The 18,283-nt window shown below is 37.2% G+C and overlaps 1 protein-coding gene across 2 annotated transcripts in view; it reads right to left on the bottom strand.

The window, feature by feature from the left end:
* The window catches only part of LOC105470399 (autophagy related 3), a 28,981-nt gene extending 10,698 nt beyond the window's left edge, over positions 1-18,283 (bottom strand). The window contains exons 1-6 of one of the 2 annotated variants that reach the window (XM_011722359.3): positions 17,775-18,283; positions 14,684-14,725; positions 10,505-10,554; positions 7,267-7,337; positions 5,633-5,740; positions 1,141-1,190 (exon numbers count right to left, since the gene is read on the bottom strand). In XM_011722359.3, coding sequence (XP_011720661.3) covers positions 1,141-1,190; positions 5,633-5,740; positions 7,267-7,337; positions 10,505-10,554; positions 14,684-14,725; positions 17,775-17,846 — 393 coding nt within the window. In that variant the 5' untranslated portion in view covers positions 17,847-18,283. The remainder of the gene's footprint in view (positions 1-1,140; positions 1,191-5,632; positions 5,741-7,266; positions 7,338-10,504; positions 10,555-14,683; positions 14,726-17,774) is intronic. The other variant, XM_011722360.3, reaches the window with a different exon arrangement.

Here is an 18,283-nt window from a genome sequence, read left to right as displayed (position 1 = left end):
TAATAATGGTCAGAGTAAAAAAGATCTTCTGAAACAGCAAAGCAATTTGTGTGATTTCTCCTTAAGTCATTCAAACACTCCAAAAAGTCGAATTTCAAAATGAAGAATTCTCAGGCCAAATAACTAAATCTTAAAGCATAAAACTGTACCAAAAAACCCCACAAAACTTGTCTTAATTTCTATCACTTTCTGTTAAGCCCCAGTTACAAATCCGGAAAGATCCAAATGACAAAATCACATAAAGAATATCTTTAGTAACTGTTGTAGCAAAGGTGTCGTAAGACTAGCAACACAATTATTCCACCTAAATAGTCTATCCTCTAAGTGATCTGACGGATAAAAAAATAACTAAGACAAGGGTGAGAGCATTTTATATTATATTTTCATATCATTTCAAACAACTACAGGTATATAAAAACATGAAGACAACTGCAATTGATCTGAGAAATGAAAAGCTAATCTAATACCTACGACAGCCTAAAATAACTCAGAACTTCCAAGCAGAAAAACTCTATCCAATTATGTTTTACCCCATAAGTCATGCAATAAAACTTAACTGATTAAGCTTCTATTCATTCAAAATGTTACAAATTTGAATGATGCAAGCTAAAGTTTGCTTTCAAATATTCAAACAAATAAACCCCAAATTACCAGTAGGTGAAGAAAATACAGAGAATGATTAAATTGCTTATGGCACTATTTAACCTATAAAATTTAAATGTTAATATATCCTTAGCATCTACTAGTAAGCAAGTAGTTAATTCCACCCCAAAATTCTCTACTTACATGACATTTGGTACTAAATACATTTTAAAACAAAAGTCATCTCTTTTAAACTAGCCTAGAAGTCACTCCAGTCAGTGAAAATTAGTAGTTTGCACAAGCTACAATCTAAAAGCTGTTTTACTTAACCATACTGCAAATTAAGGAAAATAAGAGATGCATTAGGCAGCAGTAGCGTTTTGGTGTGTTGAGACAAAAAAACGAATGGGAAAGAAAGCTGGAATTTAAAAGAGCTTGATAATAAATAACCAGGGTTTTTATAAGACAGATATGGTGATTATATATGTGTGCGTAGAGATAGATAGATAGATAGGCAAATAACTAGTCATTAAATTTAAAAATATAATTAAGCAGTACCTTGTTTTCCAATGTGATCTCTTTAACTGCTTCGGTTATTCCTGTAATACCTATGTAAAATTCAGCAGAAAAGAATAATTAAAATTAAACTGCAAACACCCTATTTACTTATTAAAGTACTATAAAAATGCTGAAAATTCTCACAATTTCTCTGAAAAAAGGAGGCAAATAATAGTATCTTTACAAATGAACTCTAATAAGAACAGTCACAATGACACCTCCTCAAATTTTGAAAACCTCATTAATATTTTACCATGAATTATCCTGCCATTCTTCACTTATTATTCCTTACTTTCCTTGTTAGACTCTCTATCACACTTTCTCAGAAACAGAACAGTTTGACCAGGTGCGATGGATCACGCCTGTAATCCCAATGCTTTCGGAAGCCGAAGCGGGTAGATCATCTGAGGTCAGGAGTTCGAGATCAGCCTGGCCAACAGGGTGAAACCTTGTTTCTACTAAAAATACAAAAGTTAGCTCGGCATGGTGGCGTGTGCCTGTAGTCCCTGCTACTTGGAGGCTGAGGCAGGAGAAGTGCTTGGACCCGGGAGGCAGAGGTTGCAGTGAGCCGAAATTGCACCACTGCAAACCAGCCTGGGAGACAAGAGCGAAACTCCATCTTAGGGGGGCAAAAAAAAAAAAAAAGGAAAGAGAAGAGTTTAAGAAACTACAGGACTCATATGTACATTTTAATTAAACTTGCATCAAAATTTTCTCAAAGCTATTAGTTATCTTAATATAGGCTGATTATCCCTTATCTGAAATGCTTGGGACCAGAAGTATTTCCAGTTTTTTTAGATTTTGGAATATTTGCATAAATACTTACTGGTCAAGTATCCCTAATACAAAACTTCAGAATGCTCTAACGCGCATTTTATTTGAGCATCATATCAGTGCTCAAAAAGTTTTGGATTTTGGAACATTTCATTTGGATTTTTGGATTAGGGATACTCAATCTGTTTGTTATTTGCTTCATAAATGTAGGATACCCAAAGGTAGTAATATCATATCACATTTATATGGGGCTTTCTACTGTTTCCACATCTTATTTAATCCTTACAATGACTATCCTATAAGGAAGTTACAGTAATAATGTATTCGTATGAAGAAATGAAGTCACTGGAGAGATGACCTGCTTGAGTGTTATACCCAGTTAAATGATGAAATTGGGATTAAAATCCATACAAGCTAACTTTTGGTTCAATTCTCTTGTACTCTGCTGGGCAAATACCTCAAAATCTACTTGTCTCAAAGAAAGCATTAAGCAGGTGGCAGCACCACCTGTCAGCTAGATAACATTTCTACTTCAAAGTACCTGTCAATGTTAACAAAATAGTTTAACAAGAAGTACCGTAAGACAATAGCATCTAAACTTACTAAAGAAAAACCCTGAGTACAGAATGTGCTTAGCTCCTTTGCTAATCTTCTAAAATTTGAGATGTCTGTTCAACATGCCTAAACAAAAGAATAAATAGCTCACTTTCACAAATAAAATAGGTCAAAATCCATAGGTCTAGCACAAAGCTTTTACTTCAGTTTTTCTAGAAATTACTATATAATAGGTATGATTATTTCATAACAGTGAAACCCAAATTTTAACATACTGAATTGACTGTTTTTAAAGTCAATTCAGATTGATTTTAAAGAAAATCAATCTCTTTAATTTGCCAAAATATAATAATGTAGTAGTATGCCATTAAAACTCTTCTAAAAGTAGGATATAGTTGACAAAGAAAAAGAAAGCTCGAATGACTAATGAGAGTAATTCTCTCAAGGGTTATGATAATTTTATGTCAACTTGGCTAGGTTATGGCACCCAGATGTTTGGTCAAACACCATTCTAGATGTAGCTGTTAAGGTATTTTTGAGATGTGATCAACATTTAAATAAGTAGACTGGATAAAGCAGATTACCCTCTACAAGATAGGGGGATATCATCCAATCAGTTGAAGGCCTTTTAAGAAAAAGACTGAGGTCCTCCAGAAGAAGATATTCAGCCTCCAGAACGCCTTAGGACTAAAGCTGCAATATCAACACTCCCTGAATCTCCAGTCTGCCGGTGTGCCCTGCAGAATTCAGACTTGCCAGCCCACATAATCACATGAGCCAATTCCTCTAAAACAAACAAACAAACAAACAAACAAACAAACCTATCTACCTATATCTATACCTATACCTATGCAATAGTCCTCACTTATCTGTGGGGGACATTCCAAGACCCCCAGAGGGTGTCTGAAACCACAGACAGTACCAAACCCTACCTACGCTGTACATGACGGTTGACCTGATAACAGAGTTGGCTATTAAGTGACTAATGGCTGGGTAGCATACACAGCAGGGATACACTAGACAATGGGATGATTCACCTCTTGGGCAGAACGGATTTTATCACGCTACTCCAACAGTGAGGGCAAAAATTAAAACCCATGAATTGTTTATTTCTGGAATTTTGCACTTAATATTTTTGGACCATGGTTGACTACAAGTAACTGAAACCACAGAAAGCAAAACCTACTCTGTACACATCCTATGGGTTCTGTTTCTCTAGAGAACCACGAATAATACACAAGCTTATACAAGAAAAAGCCCAGGAAAAGCAAGGATAAAGCAAGGGACTCTGAGTTGAATAAGGAACCAGTATCTGGCCTCGTAAGTCACTAACTTGACATTAAAAACAACGCACAATCAATGGTTCCAGTCAGTCAACAGAGAATTTCCTACTGATGTCTTGCCAACATCTTCCAGGCATGGAAAAACCAAAGCAGAAGAGTTAATAGACTTTCACTAGTCAGTGGGGGGAAAAGAAGGATGATTTCTGAAATTACTTTCAAAAGTTTTTCAATCTGTTATTTCCTTTAGGCTTTGCTATAGCACTCAACTCACTAATAAGCCAATAAATTTCAGATCAAGGAACCCAAGTCCTAAATCTTTGCCTATATCTCCGTAAGGAAAGAGGCAACATCCTTTATTAAGAGTAGAGGAGAAATTGACCTAAGAAGAAACTTTTACTTGGGCAGATACTTAGCCCTCTGTCTACTGCAGTGAGTCTCAACTGAAGGCAGCAATTTTTTCCCCCATGAAACATTCAGCAATGTCTGGAGGCATTTTTGGTTGTTAAAACTGGGGGATGCTACTGGTATCTAGTGGGTACAGGCCAGAGATACTGCTAAGCATTCTACAATGCACAGGAAATAATTATCCATTCCAAAAAACAATGCCAAGGTTGAGAAACCCTGTTCTATTACTACTAAGGATATAGCTCCTAATCTCTAGGACTCAAAGGGAAAAAAACTTGTATTTAGTATCAAGGACTTAAACTTAGAGCACATTTTCCATTCCAAAGAGCAGTGCCAATTTGAGAAACCCTGTTTTATTACTACTACTAAGGATATACCTCCTAATCTCTAGGACTCAAAGGGAGAAAAATTTGTTTATAGTATCATGGATTTAAACTTAGAGCACATTTTCTTCATCAAAACAAGTAATAAATGGTAGTTAGCTTCAGCAGCACTTAATATGCATTTACATAGTTATATAAATATAGTGGCAAAACAGTGTTTTAGGACTTAGAATAAAAAAGTATATTCAGGGTTTCAAATAAATCATGGAAACACTTATAAAAACCTTGCATTCAACTCATTTAACAAATATTTACTGAACAACTTCTATATCATACACTGTGATAGATATGGAGAATTCAACAACAAATCTTTACTTTCATGGAGCTTACAGCACTAAAAATTTCTTTTAGTTGTTATTTAACAATTATTAAATACTTAATAGATGTCAGCTCTCTGGGTAAATGTGAATACAGTATAGTTCCTGTCATAGAGGACCACATAATCCAGCAGTGGAATGACAATGACATGTAAGCAAGAGACAGTAAAGCAAAGTAGTATGCATATTCAGCATCTCTGATGGACTTTTTTCCCCCTGTATCTAGGAACTAAGAAAATAATATTGAGTATTTTCAAGTTGCAATGGAAGTAGCAGGTATTATAGAAATTTGGCATACTCTGGCCAGGCGCAGTGGCTCATGCCTGTAATCCCAGCACTCTGGGAGGCCGAGGCAGCCAGATTACGAGGTCAAGAAATGGAGACCATCATGGCCAACAAAGTGAAACCCCATCTCTACTAAAAATGCAAAAATTAGCTGGGCATGGGGGTGCGCACCGGTAGTCCCAGCTACTCGGGAGGGTGAGGCAGGAGAATCGCTTGAACCCGGTAGGTGGAGGTTGCAGTGAGCAAAGATCACACTGCTTGCACTCCAGTCTGGCGACAGAGCGAGACTCTGTCTCAACAACAACAACAAAAATAAATAAATTTGGCATACTCTAAAGGCTTCTTTTTTAATATTTGTCCTCCTGCTTTTTTCATGTAAGTCTACTGGGACAAAACCATGCCTTATGTATCCTCTTTTTTAAATCTAGGCTATTATAAAAGATTGTGAAAGAGTTTAAACTAAATGTATGTCATTCTATTCTTCTCTTACCTGTGTTGTGATATGTATCTACCCATCCGCCATCACCATCATCTTCTTCAATGATAGCTTCCAATTCATCTGAATATTCCATCTGTTTGCACCGCTTATAGCACGGCACTATAAAAAAATGGTAAACACGGTTACTAGCACATAATCTGCTAACCATAAACCCATTAGAAAGAAGAGCTTAGTCCATAAAATAGGGTGTTTATACCACCAAAATACTAAGTGAATATTATGTTTCACTTTTAAAGGTGATTAAGAGTTACATTCAGCCCACAGACACAAAATTATATTATTTGGCTACATTTACCTTTTCCTAAATAGCTTTGTCAGAAGACAAGCAGAAAGTCTCTATTGGGAATGTTCTATGCATTCCTTTACCATGATGGTCTGTGAAGAACAGCAGGCTGAAGTTCAATGTCAGTCTAATGAATAATACCTTATTTTAATGGCTTTACTCTCAGAACATGGAGCTACCAGCTGTCATATTCAGTGGTGGTAAAGGTGACCTCTTGTTTTCAAAGCTAAAGTAACTTTCAATATAAATTTTATAATTCATATTTAAGTTCCAGTTATTTACAATGGATAAAACAGTTTAAAATTCACCAACCTTCTGATTTTTACTTCTTTATACCACACTGGTAAGTTGTTCATACAGTAAATGTGTCAATTAACAGGCATTATTATTCACAAGCCTAAGATTGGGTAATTACACGGTAAAAGCATTATGGTATAAGGTCAACAAATTGCTTTTTAATCTCCTGATTTTTTTTAAACAATCAGGATATAAATTATCAGCCTTTGTAAAAAGGAATATACTGTAGAAAAGAAAAAACTGTTTTGTACACATTATTTTCCCTTTCCTATAATGAGTAAATTGGAACAGAAATCAATGTACTGTTCTGTGATTAGTTAGGAACTATTAACAACCTTTTGATGTTGTTTTTAAATTTAACTTCATAAATAAAACATTACCTGTTTCCACCAGGCGCGGTGGCTCACGCCTGTAATCCCAACACTTTGGGAGGCCAAGGCGGGCAAGTCACCTGAGGCCAGGAGTTCGAGGCCAGCCTGACCAACATGGCGAAACCCTGTCTCTACTAAAAATACAAAAATTAGCAGGGTGTGGTGGCAGGCCTGTAATCCCAACTACTTGGGAGCCTGAGGCAGGAGAATCGCTTGAACCCGTGAGCCGAAATCGCTCCACTGCACTCTAGCCTGGGCAACACAGCGAGACTGTCTCAAAAAAACCAAAAATAAAAAAAAACACTACCTGTTTCAAAACATTTTTGTGCCCTTCTATGACACAACGGGTAATAACATCTTCAGCTCTGTGCTTTTAGCTATCATAGGTAGTATGAATTACATTTTCCATACAAAATTGCAGTCTAAAGAAGATTAAAATCAAATACCTAGAAAGATTATTATGAAGCCAACTTCAAAAAAATCCACTTAGAAGTCTAACTTTCCTTAGGGCCCTCTTCCTTTATATCTTGACAACTATATGTTTTTGGCAGAAAGAAATAACAGAAAGAGGAGATAAAACCAAGGAAAAAATTTTCAAGCAACAGAAAAACCCAGAGCTTCATTTTAATATACTTCTGCGCAAAATTTATTAATATATGCAACATAATTCTTACCATTTTTGGTTACCAGAAATTGTTTGCCTGCTGGTAGGTATGCCTTCACTTTCAATTCTTCCCCTGTAGCCCTTTAAAAACAGTGAAAAGCACCAAAATACAAAATATATTTTAATAGGCAAATATAGAGCAGAAAGTATCACATATAAATCTCAAAATGACATAATCCATACTTCTCAGAAAATTGGTTTAAAATGGATTTGGGAAGGATTCCATTAAGTAAGTATGTCAGGGCATGGAAAAAAGCGCAACAATAATCTAAGTGAAATATGCTGCTCCTCAGTAAGTTGTAGCCCATTGTATAATCTCTCACATTTTTAATCCTAAAGTACTGCTGCTCATCTTGAGAACAAGGCAAAAAAAAAAGCTGCAAGACATTATGTAACAATGTAGGTGGCTGGCAAAATCCCTGTTCCTATCACTGTATTAAAATCAGAACTAAGAGACAAAAGATGCTTTGATTCATAAAATGACAATATTAATAATTCTTGAAAACAAAAAACCCTTTCATTGAGTGCTTATTAAGTATAGAATTTAAGTCTCCAACATGTTATTTTCAATTAGTCTTCATAACTCTAAACAGTAGAAAATGTAAATATCCCATTTTATAGTTAAGTAAACTAAAGATTAAACAGATCAAGTTGCCTATGATCACAAAACTAGGTGGGAGAGCAAGGATCAAAGCCAAGTGACTTCAGGGCTCCTACTTTTAAACACTGCTCCCTCTGTGGGTCAGAGCCAACTATCTACATTTCTGAGCTGCTCTGGCACCTCTTCTTAAGAATTTGTGGGTCATCTGAAAATGGTGAGAGGTGGAATGGTATGTGGTGTCTGTCACAAACATATGAGCATAAATTTGGAGTTCTGCTGTCTTTTCAAGCTTCAGCCTAAAGTTCAAACCATTGATCTGGGCACAAGGTAAAGTCAGGAAAAGCCCTAAAATTATTTGACAGTCTTCTAGGCTTCTTTTGACTAGTCCCAAGTGTCAAATTCAACAATGTCATGGCAACACCCGAAGTTCTAAGGGAAGAGTTAAAATAAGGTCATAATAGCACTTGTGCACATGAAGGTATAACCTGTCTCTAGCACTGATTTAAAATGAATTTTTCCTTTGGCCCAACAATTTAGCCAAAAGTGTGGACACTAAAGTGGGGTATAATTGAGTTCTAAGTTACAGTAAAATCATTGTAATTCATAAAACGGAATAAAACTACTAGTACCTGCTAAAAAAGAGATCCTGTCCATATATACAAGCCCCTACAACAATGCTATAAATCAAATATCTACACTACTTAAACAATTAAGCTGGTAGAACAAAGAAATCTCAATGCTTATCATATTGAAAAAAATCCTAAATCACTTATTTTCACAAAGTGAATATTATTGTAAACATCATGTCCCTATTTGACTTGAAATACACATAAATTATAGACCAGAACCTAGCTAAATATAGTTTTAACAGAATACCTGGAATATAGAAAAAAGAAAAACCTTCATTAAATCAGAGAACTTCTATGACATGAATTTAATTTTAAATATGGAACAGAAAACAAACTTGAAACTTTAGTCTTTTGGTACATAAATAATGCCCTACAAAATAAAGAGTAATTGAAAAAAGCAGTGACAACTGTTTCAGCTACATGGTAAGTACTAAAATGCAGGAGAATAACAGGCCACAGATGAAAGAGCATTTCAAGGTCTTTAGATATTAAGAAAAACATTATCAATTGGAAACTTGTTAATTATAGAACTCCTATCTCCAGTCAAAACTATACTTTTCAACTACAATTGAAAAAAAATTTTAAGAAAAAAAAAGATATAACAAGGTGAATCACCTACATCCAAACAAGGTGATAATTCCAAGCAATTCTAGTTTAAATAAAAGTTCTGCCAATATTTCAGCTACCAACAGGGAATCTTTATCATGGGTACTTGAAAGTAATAAAACATTGTGATTATTCAGGATATTTTAAAATATAGATTGTGAAAACTGCTAAATTGCTTAAAGTACTTTAGTAATTAAAATAAAAGCTATTAAAAAAACAAAAACTTAAAGCCTCTTAAAAGCAGACTTACAGTGAAGGCCTTAATTGGTATCATAAACCTTTCTTTTAGCTTTAGCTAGTTTCCTAAAGATGGAGCATACTTTTGAACCTAATGGAAAATGTTTATGTCTTATATTTTAAAGAAAATAAAACTGCAAAATCTCTGCATTTATTAATGCCACAAATATGTTCAATAAATTTTGTTAATTTGAAAAAAAGCCTGTTTGGCCGGGCGCGGTGGCTCAAGCCTGTAATCCCAGCACTTTGGGAGGCCGAGACGGGTGGATCACGACGTCAGGAGTTCGAGACCATCCTGGCTAACACGGTGAAACCCCGTCTCTACTAAAAAATACAAAAAACTAGCCGGGCAAGGTGGTGGGCGCCTGTAGTCCCAGCTACTCGAGAGGCTGAGGCAGGAGAATGGCGTAAAAACCCGGGAGGCGGAGCTTGCAATGAGCTGAGATCCGGCCACTGCACTCCAGCCTGGGTGACACAGCAAGACTCCGTCTCAAAAAAAAAAAAAAAAAAAAAAAAAAGAAAAAAAAGAAAAAAAGCCTGTTCAAATTTTTTTTTTTTTGAGACTGAGCCTCACTCTGTCACCCAGGCTGGAGTGCAGTGGCACCATCTCGGCTCACTGCAAGCTCTGCCTCCTGGGTTCATGCCATTCTCCTGCCTCAGCCTCCCAAGTAGCTGGGACCACAGGCACCCGCCACCACACCCAGCTAATTTTTTGTATTTTTAGTAGAGATGGGGTTTCACTATGCTAGCCAGGATGGTCTCCATCTCCTGACCTCGTGATCTGCTCGCCTCAGCCTCCCAAAGTGCTGGGATTTCAGGCATGAGCCACTGTGCCCCGCCAAAAACCCGATCAAATTTTATTAAACTATTATTCAACAAACCAGAAGGTCAGACCTAAACACTATAAAGAAATAATAGTAAAGAAGTAAATGCATTTTTCTCAAATAAGTCCACCTATCGCGCTAACATAGCAAAATAACGTGGGTACAACACCCACTTGTTCTTCCTCTATTTTACTTTGAGTATCACTGGGGGCACTGTTTAACAGAAAAATCTGCGGGGAGTAAGTTAAACTGGTCATTCTAATTTTCATCCATCAACCTGTTTTGCAAATTGCTATAATTCTGAAGCCATGCCTTTTACTAATTTTCTATTCTTTACTCAATATTACTTACCATTGCCAGGTTGGACAGTGGTGGACTAAGTGATCTCCAGCTGCCACAAACTATTCAGGATTTAGAAGTAATATGAAAAAAAGAAAAAAGAAAAATCAAACATCACTTAATGTGCAAGGTGGCAAAATACCAAACTGATGGCCCTAGGTAACATTGAAATCCAGTAAGCAATTAAAATATAAACAGCACCAAAGCTGCTCTACTAGCCTCAAGATTTATTTTTGATTATGACTAAACTGCAACATTTTCTAACGTCCATAAAAAAATTCAAATTAATGTTGGAAGAAAAAATGTCAAGTGCTCTTTTTTAAAAACTCAGTTTTTATCACTGGATTAAGTAATGCCAAAAGCAGTATCATGAAATTGATAAAGGTAAGGCTATCAGATTTAAATTGTCAAAATCCATTTTAAGGATACAAAAATGTAGACACATTCTTGTCAAAGATTGAAAATACAATAAAAATCCAAAAAAATTACTAAATTAAGTCTATGATGTAAATCTACTTTATTATATCACAGGGCACACTTCTTCCTCTTTTATTATTTTTAAAAATTTAAGTAATTTTGAAAGTGTTTTTGCACTCCTAAAAGAGAAATGCAGTGCCAAAACAATGGGAAAAAATTAGAAGCTTTTTGGTCTCACTCTGAAAACACCTACAAAATTAACAAATTGAATCCTCTAACAAATCTTAGGCTTTCTAAGCGGGCTGAAATATTGTACAAGTTTTTGTTTTTCTTCAGAAATAAAAACCAGATTCAGGGAGATAAACTTTAACCATTTGAGAATTATCAGTTTACTCGAACATGAGCTGATCTTACTGGCTAACAGAAATCCTGCTCATAAGCATAACTGCAGTGTTCCAACTCAAGCAGAATGCACACTGTCAGGCCTCGGAGCCCAAGCTAAGCCATCATATCCCCTGTGACAAGAATGTGTACATCCAGATGGCCTGAAGCAACTGAAGATCCACAAAAGAAGTGAAAATAGCCTTAACTGATGACATTCCACCATTGTGATTTGTTTCTTCCCCACCCTAACTGATCAAAGTACTTTGTAATCTCCCCCACCCTTAAGAAGCTTCTTTGTAATCTTCCCCACCCTTAAGAAGGTTCTTTGTAATTCTCCCCACCCTTGAGAAAGTACTTTGTGAGATCCACCCCTAGCCAGCAAAAAACATTGCTCCTAACTCCACAGCCTATCCCAAAAATCTATAAGAACTCTTGATAATCCCAGCACCCTTTGCTCTCTTTTCGGACTCAGCCCACCTGCACCCACATGAAACAAACAGCCTTGTTGCTCACACAAAGCCTGTTTGGTGGTCTCTTCACACGGATGCACGTGACACGCGTATACTTGCCAAATTACTTCTATTTCGCAAAAGCTCTAGCTTAAAATCTTGTATCGTTTATGGGTTTATTATACAGCAAAAAATTACAAAATATTTAATCTCTAATACTTTTCTGAGAAAGTATGTCTATATAAAATACTCTATTTTGAGCATACAATTCTATCAAATAATTCTAAGAGTAACCTCTTTTAAGATGAAACATTAACAACATACAGCAACTGGATTCCTGACTTTGTTTCTGTTCTTTTACTTCAAATAACCTTATTATTTAAACAGCTTAAGTAAACAGCTTAAGTAAAGACAAAAACCAAAATAAAAACAATAGTGTCTTCCCCAAGTTTTGAGCACTTTGAGGTCATTGCAACCAGATGCTACATTTAGCTCTGTGGTTATCAGGAACTAATTTATTACCATTAAAAGTAGTAATTTAACAAAATGAAAGCAAAATAAATAATTAAAAATTTTTTCATTGTATTGCCTTGAGGTAACAAGACAAATATTTTGTCTCATAGTCCCTATAGCAGCTTCTATTTAAAAACAAGAACACTAGAAGGCAAGAAAAATGAAAAAACAACAACAACAACAACAACAAAAAACCACACTTGCACTGATAATAAACACATGTACATCTGCCCTCATTAGCAATGGCCACCATTACTTGCTTCATGTGTTCAAATACTATAAGATTCAAATTTCTAAATGATCAATATTGCTTGCAGTAGCTTTCTCTTAGAGACTAAAAATGTTCTCTTGTGATCTTTATTATCAGTATATAATACTGACTAACTCCAACAAGAATCAATGTTTACATCTTGGTGAGCAATTCCACTCCTCAAGCTAACCTCAATTAATAGTATTCTACTTAATCAAATCATACACATCCAACATTAGTGTTTCCTTTTTTTTTTTTTTTTTTTTTTTGACAATACAGTATCAGATACTAGCTGCTCCTCTTTTTAAGCACAATACTGTCACACCTCTGAATGAAAATAAAAAGACAGCTGATGTCTGGCAGAAACCCAGAAACAGTAAAAGGAAACAAATGAACAAATCAACTCAGTATATAATATTTACACAAAGCAAATGATGCCTTCCCATTTCCTTCTCCAGACTCATTCTACTCTAGCTCAATCCTGTAACTGTGCTCTATCCCAACGTTGCATTATGTGCTGGGCACCCAGCTGGGCTAATTTGGCCTTGGATTTTTTTAGAGGGAGGAAAGTTCATAAATTGATTGATGTTGTAATTAAGTGCAACAGTTATTTATTCTAGGATGAATTCCTGTTTCGAAACTGCTTAATTCTATCCAATGACCACGGACTTGCATCTCTAACTGCAACTATCTATTCAACAATTAGTCATCTTCACAGAGGAAATAAAACCAAAGAGAGCAAGAACAGCATACTTTCATCTCCGCTCTTGATTTCAGATAAAGAGCCGCGGTCAAATTACACCTGCTTGGCAAGAATGTTAATGATATCCTTAAAATCAAAACTTAGTTTTATTTGGCATTTGAGGTATAAAACCTAAGGCAGAATAGGATCTTTACAGAAGGTCTAGCCCACAACCGTTATTTTATAGATGAAGAAACACGAAGCCTCGGCAGGTATAGCATAACTGATTTCCTCACTAGGAGAAATTACAGATATAGGTCTAGAAGGCAGGTCTCCTAGATTCTTTCCATACTACCATGTGTCTTCACCTAAAATAAAAGACAATTTGAGATAAAAGATCAGTTAGGCAAACCATTCTTTTTTTTTTTTTTTTTTTTTTTTCTGAGACGGAGGCTTGCTCTGTCGCCCTGGCTGGACTGCAGTGGCGCTATCTCGGCTCACTGCAAGCTCCGCCTCCCAGGTTCAAGCCATTCTCCTGCCTCAGCCTCCCGAGTAGCTGGGACTACAGGTGCCCGCCACCACGCCCAGTTCATTTTTTTGTATTTTTAGTAGACAGGGTTTCACAGCGTTAGTCAGGATCGTCTGGATCTCCTGACCTCGTGACCCGCCTGCCTCGGCCTCCCAAAGTGCTAGGATTACAGAAGTGAGCCACTGCGCCTGGCCAAACCATTCTTAAAACTCACAAGGATTTGGACAGATTCCATTACAACTGAAAACTGAAAGATCAGTTAATTCTCTAGCTCGACACCCTGGACCTTAACAGCAGCAGCCTCATCATACAATGAGGTTTAAAAAGTTTGTTTCAAAACAGTGAATAAAGTTCTATTGCCAATAAGTGGTGTTTTCATTGACAGTAAAAATAAAATAAAATAAAATAAAAAGCTTAAACAGTCTTTTATTAAGAGTAACATAAATCTGATAAAACCATAACTATTCATAAAATTGGAGCCTGAAAAGGTTTTTAGCCCAGTATTTATTTCTCCAGGGACAACAAAATAAACTAAACAAAAAAGAACTCTTAAGATAAACAATATCTAAGTAGTGAGCAAAGTTTTCCAGTGAAAAGCATGAAAACTCACATTTGATGTAGACAGAACCAAGACACCACAAACACTACAGAACTTACTGCACAGCTCAATATAACACCAATACAAATGAAGGATAAGTGATATAGGACTCGTTTCGATCCCTTCTTTCACCCTCATTTCTAAATAAAAAGGAACTACAGAGAAATACGAGAAGTGGCAAACTGACAGGGAAGTTACATCTTTTCCTGTATGGGAAGTAGAAATTCCCATAAATCACAAACAGTCATAAAACCTAATTTTACTCAAATCAAAATTAAAGTTCAAGATATTTTCTTATGAAGCAGAAAAGCCACCTAGTTTAATATAATTGTAAAATAAAAGGGCTTCAGTATTATCTTCAGCACTCACCTCTTCTGGGGTAATTACACCTGTTTCCTTAAACTTTGATTCCTAAAAAAAAAAAAAAAGCAAAGAAAAACATTATGTTTCACTATCAATTAAATATATTTTTGGGGCAATTATTTGCCTGGTGCCCTTCCAGGCAATGGAGCACATGCAAAAAAAAAAAAAAAAAAAAAAAATCAATCTATCTAATCTATAATCTATCTATCTAATCTATCTACCTACCTACCTCCCTCACTGGTATCTATATCTATCTATTTGTTTCACTCACTGGTAATGACCACAGGAATATACAAGTCTAATGTAGGAAACAGACATGAAAATAATTATAATACTATCGGATCAGAGCTATAATAAAGCTCTATGTAGAAACATTCCTTTTTTTTTTTTTTAAGACGGAGTTTCGCTCCTGTTGCCCAGGCTAGAGTGCCATGGCGCTATCTTGGCTCATGGTAACCTCCACCTCCCGGGTTCAAGCGAGTCTCCTGCCTCAGCATCCCGAGTAGCTGGGATCACAGGCATGCGCGACCACGCCTGGCTAATTTTTGTGTTTTAGTAGAGACGGGGTTTCTCCATGTTGGTCAGGCTGGTCTCGAACTCCCGACCTAAGGTGATCCGCCCGCCTCGGCCTCCCAAAGTGCTGGGATTACAGGCGTGAGCCACCGCGCCCAGCCAAGATCTATGTATAAACATTCTAAGATTTAAATAAAAATAAAGCCTTACAGAGATTCTGTGAAATGAATAAATATCTTTATTTTAAAGCACAGCAAAAATGTCTTAAAGATGTTTAGACATCTTACAATTCAGCCAGTCTTATTTACACTGAATAATGTTAGAAACCAAATCTAGAAATCATTTAGAATCTTCCCCTAATTCTCATCTCCACCAAGATATTGACACACTATTCTCTCCTCTAAAGCAAGAATGCTATTGACTAAATTTTTCTAAACTTTAAGTTATACGTAAGATTTTCTGGTAGAGTCTACAAAAATGAAAACACTCATTTATAAACATTATTCATTCAACAAATGTTTACTATGTACCGGACACTATTTGAGGCAGTGGCGATATGTAGGTGTGAATAACAAATACAAATGTATTCTTGCCCTCATAAGGAGTTTCAACTCCAGTTGAGGAAGAAAAGCCAAATGGTAATGAATAACATGCCATAAAGAAAAACGAAGCTGAGAGGAATCTGTGGGGTGGCTGGGGAGAGATGGCCATTTAAAATAAAATGTAAGAGAACAAAGACTTCACTGAATAATGACTTGAAAACCTCAAGGAAAGGAACATGCCATAAGGCTGTAAGTGAGAAGCGCGTTTCAGATAGAGGGAAGAGCACATGCAAAACCCCGAACCAAGAGCGTGCTTAACGGAATAATAAAGAGGAGATCAGGTTAGCTTAACCAAGAGCAGTCAGGGGATGGAGTAGATGAGACTGGGGCCTCTACCAATTAAGCAGAACCTTAGCGATGACTGTAAGAACTTCAGTGTTTACTGCACGCACATACTCCAAACAAAACATGATTCTTCTTGATTTTTACTTGCTAGGAAAAGACTATTACTTATTTCCTGAGGACTTTGTTTTTTCTCCTTGCCCTCCCTTATCTAGCAGGAATCTAAGGATTCTCTCTGTAAACCAACAGTTTGCACAGGAGTATCAAGGAGACAGTCATTAATTCTCTCCTTTTTACTAAAAACATAGATCATACATACTGACATGCTAACAGCTCCTTTTCAGTTTGGTGAGCAAGTAAGATGACTCCTGAAAACTAATTCTACATCATAAACTTTATATTTAATTTAGGCAGTCTCTTGCTCCTCTCTCCCTGAAACTAAAAAGTTGTAACAATGGTGTATTATTAAAATACTGCATACCTAGGTAGATATGATATTCTGAAAAGTTACCATAATATGTAAAAGCATTTGATTCAAATGTGAAAATTATTTTCCAATCTTAGTTTGACTGAATAATCTTAAAATGACTTTCACGGTAAACAAATGTAAGCAAAGCAACGGTTGAAATTCTCATTTATAATCGCTGGTTTATTTCTTACTTGGCCAATAAGTTATTCTTTTAAAAGGAGTTTTACAAAAACGTATTTAAAAAAGTACAGACCAAATATTTTCCTTTGTCATGGAAAGGGAGAAAAGCAAAACTCTCCACTATTCTTAGCATATTAGGGTATTTCACCCCCACATTGAGATTGGTACATTCTAACTGAAAGCTTAAAAACAACTAGAAAAAAAAAAACAAAAACTAAGCAAGAACTTCTCATTAATTTACTATTATTGCTCACTTTTCAGAAAGCAAAAATGAAGTTACAACAAAACACTTAAATCCAAAAGAGTTACAAAAGCAAAGCTTGAAGGCAGTTGTAGAAATTTACTTTTGAAAATAAAAAAAAAAAAAATCAGTCACTACTGTAACAGCTAATGTGTCACAATTTTTTACTTTAAAAATGCTGTACTGCTGCCAACATATTTTAAAAAATTACACAGCCAGGAAGATCAAACCGTGCCTTGTTATCACTAACAATCAGTTACGGCTATCTGAAAACCTTGGGAAAAAGGTTTTGCTCGTTAGATGGGTTCAAGGTTACTGAATTAGATAATGTTGCCAATTTCACCTCGTTCCTCTGAAATCTAAACGAGTTGAGATCCCAGTCACAACTTACCCACTACAGCGAACTTTCTATGAAACTTAAAGGAAAAGTGACATATGTCAAACACTGAATTCATTTTTTAAAAAGAGAAGCAAAATCCTTGTTTAAAAAGGCTAAAAGACTTCCAGTCTTTGGATTTAACGATCTTCAATCTACTCGGCCGCCAAACACCCTTCCAACTCGACGTACCCGACCGCGCAGAGTTATGACGGGCGAAGGCAGGAACACGCACAGAGCGTCCCTCCAAGTTTACCCCTGAGGGGTCAGAAAGCCCTAACGAACAGCCAGTTAAGACTACGGATGAGGGCTGCACGTTTCCCTGGGTCCCGAGCCCTACCGCCTTCCTACACCGGCGGGGACTCCTGCGGCGACCGGTCCCTGAAGAGTCGAGCAAGTGCCAGACAGCCCCTGGCAAGCCCGGCCTGGCTTACCTTGAGGACCGGGGTCAGGTACTCAGCCACTTCCAGTGCCTTTCCCTTCACCGTATTAATCACATTCTGCATCCTGGGGCCGGAGTAGCGGCCGGCCCCGCGACGGGATGGAAAGTGCAGCCGGGTCAGGGGCCGGGGAGTCAGAAAATGTCCTCGCTGCCACCGACTGACATCAGCACCCGGCTGGCAGCACCCGAGGGGACGGGACGCGACGCGACGGGACGGGCGGGACGAGGGGGCGGGGCGGCAGGCACCACGCGCGAAGACAGGGTGTTCGATCCTTGAGCCCCAGGCAGCCCGCGACGGACCGGGCCCAGCTGTCACCCAGCCGCGAGGGAGGGCAGCCAAGCCGAGAGGAGACCTGAGGCGATAAGCGGCCGCACGCGCACCCCTCGCCCTCTCGGAAGCTGCCTTTCCTCGCTTTGCTTCACTCGCGCCCCTTCCGGCTTCCCCTTCCTTCTCACTCTCTTGCCGTAGCTGCGCCGCCACCTGGGCCTCACGTGACACTG

Source organism: Macaca nemestrina, chromosome 2, assembly GCF_043159975.1.
Source record: "Macaca nemestrina isolate mMacNem1 chromosome 2, mMacNem.hap1, whole genome shotgun sequence".
Classification (NCBI taxonomy): Eukaryota; Metazoa; Chordata; class Mammalia; order Primates; family Cercopithecidae; genus Macaca; species Macaca nemestrina.
Note: the sequence above shows the minus strand (reverse complement) of the source record. Positions and strands in the feature narration are given on the sequence as shown.